A 22,532-nucleotide genomic window follows, 5' to 3' on the forward strand; every position below is an offset into this window, starting at 1 on the left:
TGCGGGAGTGGGCGGGAGGTGGGAAGGAGAGGGAGGGAGGAAGGGGGCGAGAAGGGGCGGGAGGGGGTGTGGCTCAGGTGCGGCGCCGCGCAGCCGGGCCAGATCGGGGAGGGGGCAAACTGCGGAGCGGGGCGGAGCGGGGACGGGGGCGGTGGCGAGGAGGGGGTTACGCCGGCGACGTCGGCAGCGCGAGGCTTCGCGCGTGAGCCGCGCGGGCGCTGGGCCTGGTTACCGAGCTTTCCCGGCCGGCGAGCAGGTCGTCGACGCCGGCTCCCGGCGGAGCGCGGGGAGGAGGGAGGTGTCGGTGTCAGCGGCGTAGTCGACGGCGGCCCCGGCCATGGAAGAGACGCAGCCGCTTCCGCAGTCCGAGCTGCCGCTGTGCGACAGCCTTATCATCTGGGTGAGTACGGGAGGCGAGGGCGGGCGAGGGGCCGAGGCGAGTTACCTGGGGCCCCTGGTTCTCCGCAGGTGAGCCTGAGGAGTAAGCCGGGCCACCTGCGCCGCGGACTCGGCGCATTGCCTTCCGCGTCTCCTGTCGCCCTTGACCGCGAGAGTGCCACCTGCGGGTCGCGAGGCAGGTGTGTGTGTGTGTGTTTGAGTGTGTGTATGTTTGTGTCTGGAGACGAGGGAAGTGTAAAGGGAGCTCTGGAGGTAGGGACGGAGGACGCTCCTCTTACTCCCCTGATCGTGCTTCTGACAGCTGTGGCTGGAGCCAAGTGTCCATCCCCTTTACCCCTTGCTGCCCAATTTTCTCCCTCTGGACCACCGACTCTCTCGCCTTCTGTTTGCTTAACAGCCTTCCTATACGGATCTTTGTGCCCCTTGGGAGCGAAGGCCCCCTACGAAACTCCCTCCCACCCAGACCACTTTGCTCTGCTTGGGAACAGGTGGCCAAGCGGTGGTTTTGGTTCCTGGATCATGAGAGCTCCTCCACGATCCCAGGACATCCGATTTTGTAAAAGTCATTTAGAAGGGATATTTCCATGTATTTCCTGTGTGCAGAAAAACATATGTTGGGGGTGCGGGGCTCGTGTTCCCCTTTTCTTGCTGGCCCCCCCTTTCCCCTCCAATGGACAGCATTTTCTTTAGAGAAAAAGACTTGGCATTTTCTTTTGCACACTGTACGTGTTTAGTATTTATTTATTTATGTATTTATGTATTTATTTATTTATTTATTTCGGTAGTCCTTGCGTCCAGCAGGGCTTGAACTCACGAACCTGAGATGAAGACCTGGACGCTTAACGACTGAGCCACCTAGGCGCCCCTGTGCATGCTTAGTATTTCTAATTAATTTGTGTTAGGTTTGGACAGGCAGAATCTGTCCCCAGTGTTCCCCTCAGTAAAATGATGTCTCACCTTTTGGAAGTTCTCAGCCATCAGAGAGCTGGCCTTCAGGTGTAGTTTCTAACCCTTATTGGGCAAGGTTGATGCTTAATGGTCTGTCCGCAGGTGCTTTTGATGGTGCCCATCCCCAAACTAGTTGTTTAGTTGTGTGTAGAGGAGTGTGTGCATAATGGAATGTATACAGACTGGATCAGGAGGTGGTAATTGGTTGATGAGATTCCCTAGCAATCTCCTAATTTAAGTAATTCAAAAGAATGAGAGAAATCAGAGGTTTCTGGCCGTGTATGAAGTCTACTGGAAATAACCATAATTTAAAGCAGTGTTTGCAGTGTAGAGGTAAATAGCTTTTGTTATAAGTGGAATGAAAGTATATAGGATTTCTGAGTTAAAAGCAATTAGCTAACTGTTCGTCTGTATTTTCATTTAAAATAAATATTGGGATTTAGATGCTGTATTTTAAGACTGTCATGAAATAAGGCAACATTGCTTTTAATGATGTGTTTTGTTAAAACAAGTGACTAATTAAAGGGTGTATCCTAATCTGTTACTTTATTGCTCCAAACATTTGACTTAAGTAGCAAACTCAGTCTTTATGATGTCATTGACTTATATGAGGTGGTGAAGTATAGAATTTTCTTGAATTGTACTGCAGTAATTTAAAATGTTATGTGACTCTGTCCATTCTTTGAACCAGTATTTATTGAGTTCCTGCTTTGTTCAAGGCACTGAAGAAGACAGATATTGAGAATAATCAAAGAACTTTTCATTTTTTGCTGGAGAGGTAGGCAGAGCTGTGCATTTTTATAATGAGAGGCAATATTCCTTAAAAACTGCAAAAATGTTATAGGTGACAGTGTAATAGATTATTTGCTTCTCCAGTTCGAAGGCTGCTGAAACACTGCAGAGAAGGTGGAATTGTGCAGATTGTTGCCTTTACAAATGCTGCCCATAACAATGCCCAGCCATATAAAGACTAAGAACAACCCCACAGTTCCCCTCGAGTTTCTCTTTGCAAACTTTTATCAGTACCCTGTCTGAGCCCCCAATTTTTCCCCCCTCAGGAAAATGACCTCCTCCTTATCTTTGGCTCTAGCTCTAGGTCCCATCCCTTCTACCTCTTCTAAAACTTCGCTCTATCACTTAACCTCGTTCTGTATTTACAACTCCTTTGGTTCCTTCCTCACAACATGTGAACTTACTCAAATCTTCCTTATCTTAAAAAGAAAGAACAAAGAGCCATCACTCCCTATTAAAACCACACAGTATTTCCCCTTCCCTTTGCAAATTCTTTGAGGTTCTTAATACTCATCCTTTATACTTCTTGAACTTTCATTCACTCCTCAACCCACTGCACTTGAGTTTCTTTTCTCTAAGGCCTTCACCTACTGGATTTGGCAAACTATTTTATATTATCTTTATCTTACTTGATGCTTCCTTTGTGAAATGATTTTCTGCTTTAGTTTTTTGCGTATCTATTGGCTTCTCTTTACCTTTCAGGATGATTCCCAGTGAACTTTGGTATCTTATTTTGCCTTTGCCAGTCACTGCATTGTGGATGCCACTTCACTTCCCCGAGTTTCCCCACACTTTCCTGATGCCACACTCCCCGTGCCCACTATGCTGCACTGACTTTCTTTTTCCTGAGGAAGTTAAGCTGTTTTGAACACATCAGGTCTTTCTTAACATTTCTTTCCTCTGCCTAGAATATTCTCTTTCTAGCTCTTCTAGTGGCTGGCTTCTTTTCACCATTGAGTTCTTGGATCTGTTGTCATCTTTCAGAATCAGTAACAGTGAATGACCTACCTGCCCCTGACTCCTATCCCTTTGTAACCTGTTAACCACCTCCTTTGTGCCGATAACGTTTAACACTTTCTGAAGCCATCCTATTTGCTCCTTGGGGTCAGAGTCCTTGTGTTACCGGTTTTCTGCTCTGTCCCCTGAAACAAGAATTGGCTGGGATCTCCAATACAACATGGAATCAAAGTGGTGATAGTCAATATCCTTGTCTTGGTCCTGACCTCAGAGACCAGTATCTCACCGTTAAGTAGGTTCATGTAGATACCTGGGGTGAACTTCTAACTGTATTATGGGGGATTGATGGATTTCAGCAAGTAGAAATCAGGGGAAATGAATTTCTAAACACAGGGAAGAACCCCTGGCAGTAATGTAAATGGTCTCATTTGGCAGTAGATCAAAACGAGGTAGTGGGAGACACATCTTGTCCTGATATCTCTCGTCTCTTAGCGTGCTCCCTGCCATACTACGCAATGTTACATGTTGAGGGGAAGTGGTAGGAGATAGAAGATTAAAAAGTTATCATGGGGCTAAATCGTGGAGGTGAGAAGACAGTTGGTAGTAAAACTGTGTTCTTTTAGCACTAGACAGTGTCCTGGGACAGTAGAACCAACATTAACAATTTGAGAAGTCATAAAGAAAAGCTGGGTAGTAAAGAGATGCCTCCTTTGGCAGTTATCAAGAAGTCGTATTTTATAATTTGGAACTCATCTTAAAATAATTAGTTCTTAAGGAGGGCATGTATTGCATGGTGCACTGGGTGTTATACGCAACTAATGAATCATCGAACTTTACATCGGAAACCGGGGATGTACTGTATGGTGACTAACATAATATAATAAAAAAACATTAAAAAAATAATTAGTTCTTAGAAATGTTATACTGTTACTAGCAAAAAAACCTCAGGGCTGAAGGATAAATTTGGGCACCATTTACAAGGTAGAGGGAGTATATGAGAGTTTTAAGTATTCATATGAAGATAAATTTAATTCTGCCTCTCAGCTCTGTGGCATTTGGAAATTTAAAATTTTTGGACTTTGATTTCTCCGATAAAATTAGAGTTGAACCATATTTGTTTTAATGGCTTTCTTAGTTCTTGTGTTCTTTGACTTTGACAAGCAGGTGAAGGGAAAACTCATGCCAAATATATGCCCAAATTAACAAAAAATATTAAAGGCTGAATCATTTTTATGAAAACCATGAAGCGTAACAATAATGTTTCTGAAATGAGCATTTGGAGGAGGAGAATACGAGAATGGAGCCGACCCGAAGTTGAGTTGTCATTGGCTGTCAGTTGTAAAAATCCCTTTTTTCCTTGATTTTGGTGACGTTTACACTGAAGCAATTCAGGAACAACATTTCCACAGTTCTGATTATTTTCTTTATTTAAAGATAAAGGAGAAACTAAGATGGTTATTTGCCAGAACACTGTGGTTACTGATGGAAGCCCTGTCTGTCCCTTTTGGGCCACTCACTAAAAAGACTTTTGCTTCTTCACCTCTCTGAAGAATAGTATGAAAGAAAACATTTTTCCTTCATCCCTCTGTTTTGGCCTCATTACCCATACTGAGCTTTTTAATTTATTCACTCTTCCTGGTTATAAAGCCTTTCTGTTTGGCCAAATGAATTTACATTCTATGTTATCTAATTTATTTTGCAACTAGTTAAAGAACTTTAAAGAGACACTCCAATTTCCATGTCTGTAGGAAGGAAAAATTGGTCTTAATCTGGACAGGATGGGTAACAAGGCAACTACTTAGTATATGTACTGCTTTTACATATTTCTTTACTATTTTGCTTGATACTCTGTGCTTCAGAAATCATCCTTTTTAGATAACTAATCACATCCATTTTGTAAAAAGTTAATGAAGCAAAGTGTAAGTAGGGTTGAAAAGTGCGAGCCACGGATTACCTGAAAGTATATGATTGTCTTCTTTTTAAAGAAGACAATAAAGATGCCATAAACCCTGGGGTTCCTCTTCTCTGTACATCCACTTAATTGCAAAATCCTTGTTATTTCATATTTTAAATTCCATCAATTCATTTTGTCCTCTTAGCATTACCTTAATTATCTCTAAGCCTTCCATTTTATCAACAAGACCTTTGCAGGAATGTTCTAACCAATTCAGGTGTACAGTTACTCTCTTCCTTTCTCTGTGTCACTATTGCTGCTATTCAAAATATGCTAAAGGTGTCACTCTTCCTTACTATTCTTCAGTGATTCATCATCACCCAGAGTGATGCATCTAAAAAACTGATGTGCGTAAGAATTGCTTAGGGATTTTCTGATTTAATAGGTCTAGAGATTCTAATACATAGTGTTCTTTGACCCCGAACTTTGAGAAACCCTGAATGATAGTTAATTGCTAACAGCTGTTGAGCTTGTACCATGTGCCAGGTGCTGATCTAAGTTTGCTATGTTGGTTAATTCATTTAATTCTCACCACCATCTTATAAGGTAGAAACTATTCTCCTGTTTCCTGTTATAAGGATGATACCCTCAAAAGTAACTCCAGACATGTCATGGCCCTCCAGCGTCCTGACCCATGTCTGTTTTCTTACCCCCCTTGGTTGTCACCCCTTCTTTTTCCTCTTTGCACTGGAAATCTAGTAATACTGAACTATATGTTGCCTGCAAATACCTTTTTTTTTTTTTCATGTATTTGTGCTCTGATAATGTTTCTATTTCCTGAAGCTTCCTTGTCTTGGCCCTTTCTTCACTCAAGAACTTCTGTTCAGGAATCATCTCTAAGAAGTCTTTCCTAAATACAAGCCCTAATTAAATTAGTTAACTCCCACCTATTTCAGAACATTTTGTGCATAATGTAGTCATGAGACTGGGAATGGCATTTTCTAGAAATTATTTATGTCTTTTTCTCCTGTCCTTAACTCTTGACTGAAACTGCTTGAGGGTAGAAAACTGGTGATTTTCCTTTGTAACGGCATCGTATATTGGAGTGCCTACATAGAGTGGGAGCTCAGTAAAGCGTCTTTGTGTGTATACTTTGAAAGTGGCTGTGTCTAGATTTTTTTGTCTGTATCACCCTTCCGTGTTGTATTACGATAATGGAGATAGAGTTGTAGAATCTGAAAATAAACAATCACTAAAGGTGAATCATGGGGAAAGAATTGTATCAGATTAAGATAGTGAAGTGGTAAACTAAGGAATAATAATTGAATAGTAAAGGAGACAAATATGTATAGGAAAAGAGAATCATAATGTATTTAATTTAAGATCATTTTGGGTTCAGATGAGATTTCTAGGATATGAACCATTGCGGCTCTATTGTAATTTGCTTTCCAAAATTATTCTGTCTTGTATTTGCTTACTAGAAAAAGATGCCACAGTTCCACTTCTCTCTCTCTCTCTCTCTTTCTTAAAGATTTATTTATTTATTTTTGAGGGGAGGGGCAGAAGGAGAAGGAGAGAGAGTCTTAAGCAGACGCCAAGCTGAGCTTGGAGCCTGTTGATCTCATGACCCAGAGATCACGACCTGAGCCAAGACCAAGAGTCGCACACGTAGCCGAATCTGCCACCCAGGCACCCCCACTTGTCTTTTTAATATGTACATGAATGTTTAAAAAGTTTAGAGATTTGAAAAGAGTAATATCTAAAGCCAAAGTAGATAGAAACAACTTGATGTGATGTGTGGGCCCTGGACTGTTCATGCCCTGACACTAATTGTTGGATCGCAGGCTAAAGTCCTGCCTTATTTCAGAGCTCACTGGTCAATTAAGTAGTTTTTGACTTGACATTTCTAGCCTTTGTTGTCCTACCACATGGTGTGAGTGAAGTTTTAATTTGCAATAATAGGTTTTCCTCAAGTTCTTTCTGATGTTATTCTCCTAAAAGTGAACACAGTGCCATCTATCTTAAGAGCATTACATGTGGCTTTCAGAAATTCTGAAGTACTTCATACATTATATCAATGTATTAACTATTTTAGGTATGATTATTCATGATTTTATGAATTGTTAAGTGTTTACTTTTATAAAAATATTACACAGCCATAGAAACTTATTAATATAGTTTTGTTTGGCACAGTCTGAATTTAAACCAAATAGGACAATTTTTAGGTTGGTAATATTCATTCATATATATATATATTCATATATATATGTTCAGGGTTGACTGGGTTGACAACACTACGCTGTAAGTATAAAGAGGCGGTAAAGTCATTCGCTCTATGTCATTTTAGCTGCAGACATTCAATACTGCTGCACCTTGTCAAGATGTCAAACAGCTGACTAATGGAGTTGCCATGGCACAAGTTCTCCATCAAATGTAAGTAGTGGTCTAGACTGATTTTGAAAGAACTGTAAACCCAATGCCAAGGAAGAAAGCTTAGACTTATATTCTAAAAGTCGCTGAAACTGTATCCTCTGAAGTCCTGATAGCCATATGGTACCAAGGCACTATTGTATCTGGGGAACAAAGTTTACCACCCGATTTTTCCTTGCTTATTCACAGAGATACATCTTAACTAAATGAGCAAACAGAATTCTTATCTATTTAAGAGATTTTAATTTTAAGCTTATTCTGGTCACTTTCACAAGTTAACTGGAAAGAAACAGTTTAAATGAATGGTATAATTGCTTATAGTGGGTTTCAATGCATGAAGATTATTATTTTAGAGATAACAAATATAAATCCTGGATTTGGAAAAATATTAAATTTAAAATCTATATTTGAATTAAAAGTAGAACTTCTATAACTTCACCAATAATAAAATGAGGTATAAAAGAAATTTGAAGTCACAAATATTGGGGAATCTTAACTAATAATTCTGTTTGGGTTAGGCCCATTAGGTATAATTATATAGTATCAAAAATTCCTAAGTCCATTATTTCCCAATTTTTGCCAAAGGATTATGGCAAGGATTGTGCAAGGATTATGATTATGATTATAACCTCTGCAATATGAGTTCAACCCTTAGGAACAAATGGAGCCAATTTATTAATTGATAGTCATATTGATTTTGTATTTGCTTACTTTTATGATAATGAATCTTCAGTGAGACCAGAATCCTACCTCTGCCACTTGTTTTATAGCAGAGATTGTTTATTTAATTGTTGCCATCATTTTGTCAAGGTTTGTTGTGATTGACATTGAAAACCCTGTGGATGGGTTTGCCAAAATTCCTTCTCACCCTCAGAAAAACAACTTAAAATGTCAAAATTCTAGTTACTTGGCATCTTCAACATGATCTAATTTGAATAGACAGATTTTATGGTTAACTCATTTTTTTTGGTAGCCATTCTAAAACATGCCTTCCTCCCCTGTTTTCTTAAAAATGGTTCTTAAACATTTTGTTTATTTATACCCTGATTAGTTTCAAAGTGATTTCATTGGTCAGAAGCAAGCATTCTACATACTGATTTGAGATAAGTCCTCATTGTTTTTTGTCATTAGAATGTACACCTTGCCTTTTTTCATTGCAGTATGCCGTGGGTATTGGTGTAGATGGAGCGACACTGTGGTCGGTGTGGTTGTAGGGCTGGTATGCGTCCACTGACTTCCACAGTGCCATCCAAAGCTCTTACTCATAGGTGTTGTGGTGGCCCTGGAAGCTTTTATACTGTAACACAGTGGAAGAGACCTGTTTTAACCGTGATGTGGTACAATGCCTCTTTGACTCCCTTTACGTTAGCACTGTACCTGGTGTTTAGAGTAGGGCCAATTCACATTTAGTTAAACTCTACCTTTATCACCAGCTCATTTTCCATAATCTGTTGGTTCCTGCTGTCACTACTGATCCTCTGATTTTCCTCTTCTTTTTTTTTTTTTTTTTGGTCTCTTCTTGTCTTCTGGTAGCTTTTCTGCAAGAAAAATGTAATAGCCAATCAATCAGAAAGTTCTCTTTCTTCATAAAATCTTGGACTGACCTAAAATTGGATCAAAACCTCTTTTTTGCTTTGTTTGCCTGTTTTTGCATGTACTTAGCTGTCTAAGACTCCTTATCATCTAAGGATTATTTAAAATTTGTTTTTCTTTTTGAATCCCCTTCTTGTTTTGTAGCTTTCCAGAAGTCTGGATTTTGATAGTAAAATTTAGAAGCATACATTTTTTCCTAGTTGGATCAGTGTGTCATATTCCTGCTAAAAGGGCACATTTTGCCATATTCCTTTGAACACTTGAAAGCGCTTTGTATATGTTACAGTCTGTTATGTATTGCATTGATTGCTATCGTGACTCATATCAAATCACATCAAAGTTGTTACTGAAGATGAAAAGGGAGATTTTGCCTTCTAAGGAAGTAGCAACATTAAATGAATAATTCTTTTATTATTTACCTGAGGCAAGTATGCTAAAGGATAAGATCGTAAAAGTCAATGCCCGGGGAACCTGGGCCACGCAGTTGGTTAACTGTCTGACGCTTGATTTCGGCTTAGGTCGTGATCTCAGGGTTGTGAGATCCAGCCCCACATCGGGCTCTGTACTCAGCATGGAGTCTGTTTAAGATTCTCTCTCCCTCTCCTTCTGCCCCTAACCACCCCCCCCGCACCCTGTGCTCCCTTACTTGCTCTCAAAAATAAATAAATAAATCTTTAAAAAGGGAAAATCAGTGCCCAATCTGTATAACTTAGACATGGGGAATCTTGGACTTATTGCTAGGGTTCTACAAGTCCCTAATTATTATCTCTGGTCTGAATACATAGTGTGTGTGTGTGTGTGTGTGTGTGAGATATATATATATATATTTAAAATATAAGTAGATATTTTAAAAACACATGGGGGGAAACTAACTACAACTGCATTTGCTTCCTAGGGTTTCCATAACAAAGTACCACAGAGTGGGTGGCTTAAAACAACAAAAAATTGTTCTCTCATAATTCTGGAGGCTAGAAGTCCTAAATCAAGGTATTGGCTGGGCCATCTTCTCTCCAAAGCCTGTAGGGGAGGATCATTCCTTCTTCCAGCTTCTGGTGCCCCCGCCCCAGCAAAGCTCCAATCTCTGTCTCTTCTCCATGTGGCTCTTCTCCCTCTCTGTCTGTGTGTCCTCTCCTCTTCTTAGAAGGACACCAATCATATTGGATTAGGGCCTACCCTTTTTTTTTTTTTAATGTTTTTTTATTATGTTAGTCACCATACAGTACATCCCTGGTTTCTGATGCAAAGTTCGATGATTCATTAGTTGCGTATAACACCCAGTGCACCATGCAATACGTGCCCTTCTTACTACCCATCACCAGTCTATCCCATTCCCCCACCCCCCTCCCCTCTGAAGCCCTCAGTTTGTTTCCCAGAGTCCATAGTCTCTCATGCTTCATTCCCCCTTCTTTTTTTTTTTTTTTAAAGATTTTATTTATTTATTTATTTATTCGACAGAGATAGAGACNCCAGTGAGAGAGGGAACACAAGCAGGGGGAGTGGGAGAGGAAGAAGCAGGCTCATAGCAGAGGAGCCTGATGTGGGGCTCGATCCCAGAACGCTGGGATCACGCCCTGAGCCGAAGGCAGACACTTAACCGCTGTGCCACCCAGGCGCCCCTCATTCCCCCTTCTGATTACCCCCCTTCTTTATCCCTTTCTTCCCCTACCGATCTTCCCAGTTCTTATGTTCCATAGATGAGAGAAATCATATGATAATTGTCTTTCTCTGCTTGACTTATTTCACTTAGCATTATCTCCTCCAGTGCCGTCCATGTTGCAGCAAATGTTGAGAATTCGTTCTTTCTGATAGCTGAGTAATATTCCATTGTATATATGGACCACAGCTTCTTAATCCAGTCATCTGTTGAAGGGCATCTCGGCTCCTTCCATGATTTGGCTATTGTGGACAATGCAGCTATGAACATTGGGGTGCATATGGCCCTTCTCTTTACTACGTCTGTATCTTTGGGGTAAACACCCAGTAGTGCAATGGCTGGGTCATAGGGTAGTTCAATTTTTAACTTTTTAAGGGACCTCCACACTGTTTTCCAGAGTGGCTGTACCAACTTGCATTCCCACCAACAATGTAGGAGGGATCCCCTTTCTCCACATCCTCTCCAACAATTGTTGTTTCTTGCCTTGTCTATCTTTGCCATTCTAACTGGCGTAAGGTGGTATCTCAGTGTGGTTTTGATTTGAATTTCCCTGATGGCTAATGATTTTGAACATTTTTTCATGTGTCTGTTAGCCATTTGTATGTCTTCATTGGAAAAGTGTCTGTTCATATCTTCTGCCCATTTTATGATTTGTTTATTTGTTTCTCGTGTATTGAGTTTGAGAAGTTCNGGATTAGGGCCTACCCTAATTTAGTTTGACCTCATCTTAATTTGATTACATCTGCAGTGACTCTATTTCCAAATAAGGTCACATTCACAGGTATCAGGGGTTAAGAGATAAACATATCTTTTTGGAGACACAATTTCAGCCCACAACAACTATAAATATTGTAGCATGTGACTTCCCGTAAAAGAAAGGCTTAATTTGGCCACTTTAAACAAACAGATAACTTCTCTGCTTGTTTCTTTTGCCTTTGACTAAACATTTTTGCTAGAGGAAAAAGAGTGAAACCAAGAATATAGAAACGCGGAGATCTCAAGTACCATGCATTTATTCATTCATTCATTCGTTCATTCAGCAGATATTCGAGCATTGAAATGATAGATCATGAAAGCCAGCAACAAAGTATTTACTAAATTATAAGACATTGTTATATACCCTATGCATATGTTATTTTCATTTAGTTCCTACTGTTCTGTGAAGTAGGTGTTCCTCAGTCTATATAGGAAGCAAAGGTTTAGAGTGGTGAAATAACATTTGTAAAGTCAAATAATGAGTTAATAGCAAAGCTAAGATTTGCATAGCTTTGGCCTGACTCTAACACCAATGCTTGCAGTCAGCTATGACCATTGAAATCTAGTATTTTGAACCTCTCCTGATAGATCTTTACTTTGGGGTCTTAATATATAAAGGCCAGATGCACATGCCCAAAGTACAGATCACAATCTAATACGTTAAGCAAGTAGGCTTTTTGATTATTCAAGAAGAATGCCAGGGTGTCTGTTGAAGCAACAACTATGTTGTGTGTAGCAACCTGTAGTTGTTAATTCCTGCCTGTATTTAGTTGGTAAAACTGTTGAAGACAAACACCATGGGTGTAGTTAAACAAAAAAAAAAACTTAATACTGATTCTTACTTTTTTTAGAAAACAGTTTGACCATATTTTGCTTTCTCAGTCTTTTGTTCCCTTTTTGGGTGTCCCTTGAGTTTCACTGAAGTTTTGGGAAATATGAGAAAAGGAGCTAATTGTTAGGGCCAGGAGTCTAGTTTAGACATGTAGATGTGGCAATGCAAAAAAGGATAAAAGAAGGATTAAAAAAGATAAAAGAAGGATATGTCCAGAGAGTTATGAGGTTACATATCAAGTTTAACAGTGGGAAAGATTGGCTGCCATTACAATTGTTTAAGAAGGATGAGTTGTGGGGCGCCTGGGTGGCACAGCGGTTAGGCGTCTGCCTTCGGCTCAGGGCGTGATCCCGGCGTTACGGGATCGAGCCCCACGTCAGGCTCCTCTGCTGGGAGCCTGCTTCTTCCTCTCCCACTCCCCCTGCTTGTGTTCCCTCTCTCACTGACTGTCTCTATCTCTGTCAAATAAATAAATAAAAAAAAATCTTAAAAAAAAAAAAAAAAAGAAGGATGAGTTGTTTATAAGAAAAGAAATCAGGAGATACATTTTTATGGAAAAGTTAGAAAGTATTTCTCAGGGTATTATAGACTGAATGTTTGTATCCGTTCCAAATATATATGTTGAAGCCCTAACCCCCAGTATAGCTAGATTGGAGATGGGGCCTCTGAAAAGTAATTAAGGTTAAATAAGGTCATAAGAGTGGGGCCCTGATCTGATAGGATTATGATCCTTATTAAAGAGACATTAGAGGGGCGCCTGGATGGCTCGGTCGTTAAGCCTCTGCCTTTGGCTCAGGTCACGATTCCAGGGTCTGTGATCGAGCCCCACATCCAGCTCCCTGCTCCTCTGGGAGCCTGCTGCTTCCTCTCCCACTCCCCCTGCTTGTGTTCCCTCTCTCTGTCAAATAAATAAATAAAATATTAAAAAAAAAAAGGGAGAGATGTTAGAGAGCTCACTCCTGTGAGCACACCAAGAAGAGTCATGTGATCGAACAGTGGGATGGCAGCCAGCTACAAGCATGAAGAAGAGCCCTGAGAGTGAAACCTACCTTTCCAGCATCTTGATCTTGAACTTCCAGCTTCCAGAACTGGGGGAAGTAAATTTCGTTTGTGGTCTTTTGTTATAGAAGCTTGAGCAGACTAAGAGACAGGGCTGGAGTTGAATTGGAGTAGGAAGAAAGACAAGGAGGAACACAAGATAAAAGGAGGAAAGCTAGAAGAGGTTATACTGAGATCCATTTTCTAGAGGTAATTACAACGTAATTAAAGAATCATATATGAAGCTATCTTTAGGGTCAGTTAGAAGACTGGTTTAGTAGTCAGTGTTCCCCAGAGAAATAGAATCAGTAAGACATGGGCATATACGATAGGATGCGTACACATAGACACTGGGGAGAGAGAAGGTTGTTCTTAGGAATCGGCTCGCTTGGTTGTGGAGGCTGGCAAGTTCAGAATGCCCAGGAGAGGTCTGCAGGCCAGAGATTTAGAGAAGAGCTGATGTTGTAACTAGAGTCCACAGACAGTCTATTGGCAGAGTTCACTCTTTCTTGAGGGAGGTTATTCTTTTTCTTCAGCTGATTGGATGAGGCCCACCCACATTGTGGGGGTAATGTGTTTTACTTAAAGTCCACTGATTTAAATGTTAATCTTAACTAAAAAATACTTTCATAGCCACATCCAAGCATGTTTGAGCAAAATTTAATGACCTAGCTAAGTTGATACGTAAAAGTAACCATCACAACTGGTTTACCTATTTTACTTAATCTGATGTCAAAAGAAAGTGAATTTGCTTTGATACAGTTTTGACTCATAACTAAATGGATCAGACTTTTTAGGTAAATACTTGGTTAGAAATATGCCATTTATACATCTAGCCAAATTATTTTGGTAATTGTAGCCTTAGCATCTAGGAAAGGTTGAATATAATTAACATTAATTCACTTCAAAGAAAATGGCTACAGTTTCCACATAGATGAATTAGAAACGGCAGTCATTTTGGTTACCCCGGTCGGAAGTGGTATCTTTTGTATTCGAGCATCTGAGGCAGAATGATTTCTGAAAAGCTAAACATTGTGTTCTAGTTTCAGCTTTACATTTTTAAATTCAAACCTTGGAAAAGAATCCCTTTAATTTCTTCCCTCACTTTTGTTGGCTTATGTGTAAAGTAAAAATTTAGATGAGACTTTGAAGACCTCTGCTAGTACTAATAATCTGTTTGTTTGTAGTGTTTGTTTAACCCTTAGAGCATTTCTCACATTCTCCCTTAAGTATAGTTTCTGTGCTCTCTTCTTTCGCACTTTAATAGCTTTCCCTAGGAGTCATGGTAGTAAATTATTCATTTTCCTGTTAATCTTGCTTAGTTCCTTACTCAGAGTAAGCATCCAAATATTTGTTTAGAATATGTATGATCTATTAACACAGTTCACTATAGTCAAATGTTATTCTTTAAGACCTAAAAATTCAATGTAGCAATTCTTTGTCTTGGCCTTCTCTATTAATATGACTTAACTTTACAAGTTTAAAACTAAATTTGTCCTTGTAGACTTCTCATTACACTCATTCTACTCAATTACAATCAAATAGATTTATTTTGGGCTTTGCCATGTACTAATGTCACTTTGGGCAAATCACTTATCTTCTCTCATCCTCAGTTCCCTGAAGAGTAAGATTGAGGGTAATCATAATCAATCCTTTGCCAGTTACTATGATATTGAAATGTTGCACTATGGAAAAACATGAAGCACAGTGCTTGATACAGAGTAGACGCATTAAAATGTTAGTTTTCTTCTTTTTTTTCCCCCCTTTAGGATCGGGACTTTTACATCTTCCTGCTACCAGAGTATCTGAGATATTTAGTATATGTTTATTAAATTAAAGATGTTAATGAATTAAGTAATTTATTATGAGAAACTACAAAAGAAATCCTTAGGAATCGCTGAAAATTCAGTGGGTTCATTTAAATAATATTTACTGTTCTTATTAAGGATAGGCTTTAAGATATAAAATATTGATATAATATTGCTTGAATTTGATACTTTCTGTGTAACAAAAAGATTTTAATATTTTGCATTTGTATTTTTGTTTCAGTGATGTTGCTTGGTTCAATGAATCTTGGTTAAGCCGAATTAAAGAGGATATTGGTGACAACTGGAGAATAAAGGTATACAGAATACGTAGTAGGAGCACTTAATCCAAACAGTAATTTTAAAATTAACACTAAACTCAATTAAATCTTTTTTAAAAAATTAAGGGTGTATTTTATTGTGTACAGTTTGTATGTTCTTATGTAACTTCCATTGTGATTAGATGTGGAACATTTCCATTAACCCAAAACATGCACCTATGCCTGTGCCCAGTTAATCCCCACTCCTCGCTTGGCCCCATGGATCTGCTTTCTGTCACTGTAGATTTCTAGAGTTCCATATAAATGGAATCAGACATTATATACTCCTTGTTACTCTCTGTGTCTAGCATTTTTCATTCACTGTGATGTTTTTGAGACTCATCCATGTTGCCTGTATTAGGAGTTCTTTCTTTTCCTTTTTTTTTTTTTTTTTTTGCTAAATAGTATTTCATTACATCACAATTTGCTTACCCATTCACCTGTTGATGGATATTGGAATTGTTTCTGTGTTTACCTACTTTGGGTACAATTGCAATGACATATATCTAATTTTTCTTGGGTAAATTCCTGAATGTGATTGATTCCCACTATGTAGGTATATATTTTACCTTCTAAGAAACTACCAGACTGATTTTCCATTTCTTCTTAGGTCAGTTTTGTGTCTTTCAGGCATTTGTGTGTTTCATTTAAGTTGTCCCTTTTGTTGGCATACAGTTGTTCTTAACTGTGTTATTTTGCTAATAATATGTTGATGATTGGATCTTTAGTGATGTATCCTTTTTATTTACTGATATTGGCAATTTATGTCTTTATTTTTCTTGACAAGTTTGGCTTGACATTTTTCAAGTTTATTGGTTTCTTTTTAAGAACTAGCTTTTGTTTTCTATTTTATAGATTTCCTCTCCGTATTATTTCCTTTCCTCTTCTTACATATTCTCTTCTTTTCCCTGTGTCTTAAAGTGGGAAAATAAATCATAAGTTTTAGGTCTTTTATTTTCCTGATACTAAACATTGCCTTACACATCCCACACATTTTGACATACTGTGTTCCTATTTTCATTCAGTTCGAAGTATTCATTAATTTCCCATGTGGTTTCTTTTGACCCCCAGGTAGATTAGAAGTAGGTATTTCAAATTGTAAATATTTGTGGATCTTTAAGGTACCTTTCTTGTATTTATTGATTTCTAATTCCATTTCTGTTTGAGAACATAACTCTGTATCGAGAATTTCTTTTACATTTATTGAGACTTATTTTACGACCTAACATATGGTCTGTCTTGGTGAATGTTCCATGTGCATTTAAAAACAACATGTATTCTGCAGATGGATTATGTCAAATGTATTGATAGTACTATTGTATCTTTTATCTCTTTATTAATTTTCTGATTACTCTATCAGTTATGGAAGACGAGTCCTTAAATCTCTAACAATGATTGTGGATTTGTTGATTTCTCCTTTCAGTTCTGTTAACTTTTAAATCATGTAATTTGAATCTCTTAAGTTTATGTACATTAATTTTTTAAAGTCTTCTTGATGAATAAATCTATTTATCATTATGAAAGGCTTTTTGTTATCACTGGCAATCCTTGTTCTGAAGTCTAATTTGTCTGATGTAATGTAACCACTCCAGTTTTATGATTATTTTTTGCTTTAGTGTATCTTTTTTTATTCTTTTAATCTGTCTTTATATTAAGTCTTTCATGTAGACACCTAACAGTTGAGTCTTCCTTTATCTAGAGACCATCTCTTTATTTTGTTCTTTAAGGAAAAAAAAGAAAATCTTCCCTTTCTGTTCTTATATTCCTGTTTTCATTTAAATCCTTTAACATTTTGAAGCTAGCAATTTTAACATTATTGTCATCTTCTTTCATTTCTCATTTCTTGGTCCATTTCTATTGACTGAGTTTTCTCCTTATTATGATCTACATTTTCCTGCTTCTTCACTTATGTAGTAGTTTTTTATTGGATGCTAGACAGTATGAATTTCATTGTTGAGTGCTGGATTGTTTTCCTTTAAAGAGTTGTTGGACTTTATTCTTGCAAGCAGTTAAGAAACTTGTGAATCGGTTTGATCCTTCCGAAGCTTTGGGGGTTAGGAAACAGATCTAGAATTATTTTCCCTCTTGAGCTAGGTTAGACACATTACTAAGGTGCGACCTTTTCAGGGTCTTTCATGTGTGCTTGTCAATGCAGCATGGTCTCTTCACTCTGGCTGCTGGGAATTTCAACAATTTCTGGTCCTGTGTAAACTCTGGGAATTGTTCACCTTAAAGTTACTTGGATTGTTTTTTCCTTGAAAGTTATTCTTGACTGGGGAAAAAAATTTTTTTAAAGTGAAATTATTTTTGTTTAATGTCAATGAGTTTCACCCATGCACATGCAAATTGGTATTCAGCTGAAAGTGACAAACCACCGTGCAGATTTCTGGAGCATTTTCTCTCCATAGCGCTCACCTCTTTATTTGTCTGCCCTGCAAATTCTAACTACCTTGACCTTCCTGAACTTCTGATGTCTATCTCCTCAACTCAGTGAGAACATCAGGCTTTGTTCAGTTTCTACCACTCTATTCCCTGGAATGAAAATTGCCTCCAGAGAGAGATCTTGGACTAGAGTTGGGCTCATCTTTGTTTTGTTTTCCTTCTCTCAGGAATTGGAGTTCCATACTGTCCAGTGGCTAAAGCTTGGAAAACCCTGTTCCTTGCATTTCGTCCTGTTGTCTGTTGTTTGTGGCAAGAGAATAAGTAGAAACCCTGTTACTCACTAGTGACTGGAGGTGGACATGCTTATAGCTAAATCTTTAAAGTTGGTACTTCTCTTCATTGCAGCTCACTTTAAATAGAACCACTCTGGTTAACCTATGGAAGCATGAAAACACTTTTAATCAAACTCTGATTAAAACTTTCATGTTTAAAAAATATCCTATACTTGTATTTATAGAACTCTCCTACATGTTTTCTGTTGTCATTTTTATGAGGCCAGAGTTTTTATTTTCTTTCACTTTGGCATAAATTTTCTTTCATTACTAATTTGAGATAATTTATTGAATTGTTATTCTTTTTTCCCCATTAGGCTAGTAATTTAAAGAAGGTGCTTCAAGGAATTATGAGTTATTACAATGAGGTATGAAAAACATCTGACTTTGTTTAAATACAGCATGCTATATGATATTTATATTGACACCAAAAAATAACCTGGATTTTTGCTTATAACATCTTACTAAAATGTAATTCATAATTGTAATATATATTTTTTTTGCCATTTTCAGAACACTCAAATTTTGTGAACATGAGCAGGCTTAACATAATATATTGATTTGTAAAGTAATGTTGCTTCTATATTGATACTCTTGAAATTTGTTATTTTCTCCAAGAGAATTACCATCATCTCTAAAGGATTTGATTTTATGCAATGCTATAAAGTAGACTTTATAATTAAATAGAAGTATTTCCTATGTAAAGTATTATCTTGACATTTCTCTCAATGCAGACAGCCCCAGAGGTATACTGTGAAATTATCCTTTTGTGCAAGTAAATTGGGAAAAAAGCAAAATGAAAGTATTTTAAAGTCACTTTAGATAGTACATTATTCAAGTAGGTTGTTTTTTTTTTTTCTTATTCAGTACCATAATAAGTTCTCTATAGGATTATTTGATATAAGAAAGCCTATTGCTTATGTTTGAAAACTTTTGGTTTGGTTTTGCTGTTAAAAGATTTGGTTTCTAGTTTTTAAAGTTGTCACATATTTATACTTGTAATTTTTTCCAGTAATTTTAAGATTGAAATTTTTCAGTCTATTAATGCCTCAAACTCATTTTAGAGCTTTTTTAATGCCAAGAAAACTTTTTAATGAGCTAAAAAAAATAAATAAGGCCAGGAAAGGTTAATCCATTAGATTTGTTAGATTTGTTGTTCATTCGTAAGTGTGACGGTTTATAGTGTGGTTTTCTATTAATCAGTCATGTATCAAAATATGCTTATCTTTCAGCTTACCATAAATCTGTTTATTTTTGGAAAGACATAAGTTTTGTCATAATAGATCAGTCTAGGGGTTTCTTAATCCCTCTGACAGTGGGATCAAAGGATATTTGATGTAAAACCATTTTAGTTGCTGTCGGTTGGTTACTCAGAATTTTGGGATGCTGCTTGAACTTTGCTAACTGGTTTTAGTCGATCATTATGGGTTTATCAATTTGTTAATTTATCTGAGTCATTTCACAATCCTATTTATAATTTGTTTTCCTTGTAATAATTAAAGTGCAATAAATTCTTCGTAGTCTACATAAATGAGTGATCTAATTTATTGTCTCCATACTGCAGTTTTTGGGGCAGCAGATTTCTGAAGAACTTATCCCTGATTTAAACCAAATAACTGAATGTTCAGATTCTGTGGAACTTGGGAGATTGCTCCAGCTTATTTTAGGTTGTGCGGTCAATTGTGAAAAGAAGCAAGGTAAGTGAATTTCAACCAATTCAAAGTCAATTTGGGGATATTCACTTTCTAGAAACAACTTACATTGTTATAGGAAGTAGCATAAAAATTTACTATTACATCTCATCACAAAGCACCTGGAAATATAACCCGGGAGGTCTTGTTTAGCCCAGGTCTGCCATTAGAAAGCTACAGATCTTGAGTATCCTGTTTGTACCCAGATTCTGAGATTTATATTCAGTATCTAAATTAAATGTATTTTAGTTTAATTAATTTAATTTGTTATATTCAGTGCTTTGAGCTTAGTGGATATTCAGTAAAAATTGTACTTATTCATCTGATACATTTTCTGTTTCACATGTAAGATAGAAGCTTAGGTTGTTTCAGATTTTTATAAATAAATATGCAGATACTAAATTATAATCCAGACTTCTTCAGGTGATATCCTGCTCTTTTCAGAAGAATGCCTGTCTAGTGTATCCTCCGGTTAAGCAGTCTGATGACATAAATGGAATTGGTATATTATATTGGTATATACAAAAACAGTGATCCATACCCTAATGAATACAAAAGATAGTTTTTGGTCACATGTAGTGAATGAAGTGATGAACTGAACAGACCAAGATTTACTTGGGTCTGATATTCCTGGGTGCTGAGATTTTTTATGCTGAGGTTTTTGTATGATTCATCCAAACTTGGTCTTAGTACATCACCTTTATAAGAATATGTTGGGTGCTTAAATTTGTACAATACTTTAAGCCAGGACCTTAGACGACAAATTCAGTATTATCTAACTAATGAAGTAAGAATACGAGACAGGTTAAATTCAATAAGAACAAATTCAGGAAGGACAAAAATAAAATATATGAAGTTAATTGCTTATTAATAAAAAAGAACAAGGATTGGGTACCAGAAAACTTTGGTATTAGTCCATCTCTATCATCAACTAGCTATTTTTTTCTAGGGCAAGTAAGTGTTTCTCCATAGGCTTTTGTTTCTCACTTAGAGATAATGTCAAAGACCTATATATTGGGTTTTTCACAAAATAAGAATTTGCTTATGGAAAACTTCCATAAACATAAATGTTTAATTAAAAATTAACAAATAGTAGTTAATTTATAAATCTAGAATCTGTTATACTTATTTTTTATTTGATTAATGCTTCGTTTCTATTTCAGTTACTGGTTATAACATCTTTTTGCTTAATTTTAGCACATTTGTCAGGTTTTTTTATTTGAAGTATAATTGATATTCAATTTTATATTAGTTTCAGATGTACAACATACTGATTTGACAATTGTGTGCATTACTCAAAGCTCACCAAGAAAAGTGTAGTCACCATCTATCACCATACAATGTTATTACAATATTATTTACTATATTTCCTATGCTGTACTTTTCATCACTGTGACTCTTCTATTTTATGAGTGGGAATTTGTATCTCTTAATCCCTTTTATCTGTTTAACCCATCCTCCCACTCACCCCTTCTCTGACAACCACCAGCTTGTTCTCCATATTTAAGAGTCCATTTGTTTGTTTTGTTCTATTCTGCTTTGTTTTAGATTTTATATGTAAGTTAAATCATATGGTATTTGTCTTTATCTGACTTATCTCACTTATCATTATACCTTTTAGGCCCATCCATGTAGTTGAAAATGACAGATTTCATTCTTTTTTATGGCTTAGTAATATTCCATTATATGTATGTGGGTATACATATACATATATACACACCTGTGTGTGTATATATGTATATGTATACCCACATACCCTACATCTTTTCCATTCATCTGTTGACAGACATTTGGGTCGTTGCATATCTTGGCTATTGTAAATAATGCTGCAGTAAACGTAGGGGTGCATTTATCTTTTTGATTTAGTGTTTTGCTTTTCTTTGGGTAAATACCCAGTGGTGGAAATACTGGGTCATATGGTATTTCTCTGTGTTTTTGAGAAGCCTCCATACTGTCTTCCACAGTGGCTGCACAGATTTACATTCCTATCAACAGCATACGAGCGTTCCTTTTTCTCCACATCCTTGCCAACACTTGTTGTTTCTTGTGTTTTTTTATTTTTTGCCATTCTGACTGCTGTGAGGTGATATCTCATTGTGGTTTTGATTTACATTTCCCTGATGACTAGTGTTGTTGATCATCTTTTCATATATCTGATGGCCTTTGTATTTCCTGGAAAAATGTTTAGGCCCTCTGTTCGTTCTTTAATGAGATTGTATTTTTTGTGTTGAGTTTTAGTAGTTCTTTATATATTTTGTATATTAACCCCTTATTGTATTTATCCTTGCAAATATCTTTTGTTTAGTAGGTTGCCTTTTTGTTTTGTTGATGGTTTCCTTTGCTTTACAAATGCTTTTTATTTTTGTATAGTCCCAGTAGTTTATTTTTGCCTATGTTTCCCTTGCCTGAGAGACATATCCATAAATATCTTGCTAAGGCTGATGTCTAAGAGATTACTGCTTATGTTTTCTGTTAGGAATTTTATGGTTTTAGGGCTCACTGATAGGTCTTCAATCCATTCTGAGTTTATTTTTGTGGATGATGTAAGAAAGGGATCCAGTTTCATTGTTTTGCATGTAGCTGTCCATTTTTCCCAGCACCATTTATTGAAGAGACTGTCTTTACTCCATCGTATATTCTTGCCTCCTTTGTCATAGATTAATTGACCATATAGGTGCAGGTTTATTTCTAGGCTCTGTATCCTATTGC

At 37.2% G+C, this 22,532-nt stretch overlaps 1 protein-coding gene across 1 annotated transcript in view; it reads left to right on the forward strand.

The window, feature by feature from the left end:
- Nucleotides 1-337: 337 nt before the first annotated feature.
- HOOK1 (hook microtubule tethering protein 1) overlaps nt 338-22,532 on the forward strand; it is a 64,657-nt gene continuing 42,462 nt past the window's right edge. Inside the window, exons 1-5 of the mRNA XM_002917198.4 lie at nt 338-400; nt 7,338-7,423; nt 15,343-15,415; nt 18,450-18,500; nt 19,697-19,829. Coding sequence (XP_002917244.2) covers nt 338-400; nt 7,338-7,423; nt 15,343-15,415; nt 18,450-18,500; nt 19,697-19,829 — 406 coding nt within the window. The remainder of the gene's footprint in view (nt 401-7,337; nt 7,424-15,342; nt 15,416-18,449; nt 18,501-19,696; nt 19,830-22,532) is intronic.

Source organism: Ailuropoda melanoleuca, chromosome 2 (genome assembly GCF_002007445.2).
Source record: "Ailuropoda melanoleuca isolate Jingjing chromosome 2, ASM200744v2, whole genome shotgun sequence".
Taxonomy (NCBI): domain Eukaryota; kingdom Metazoa; phylum Chordata; class Mammalia; order Carnivora; family Ursidae; genus Ailuropoda; species Ailuropoda melanoleuca.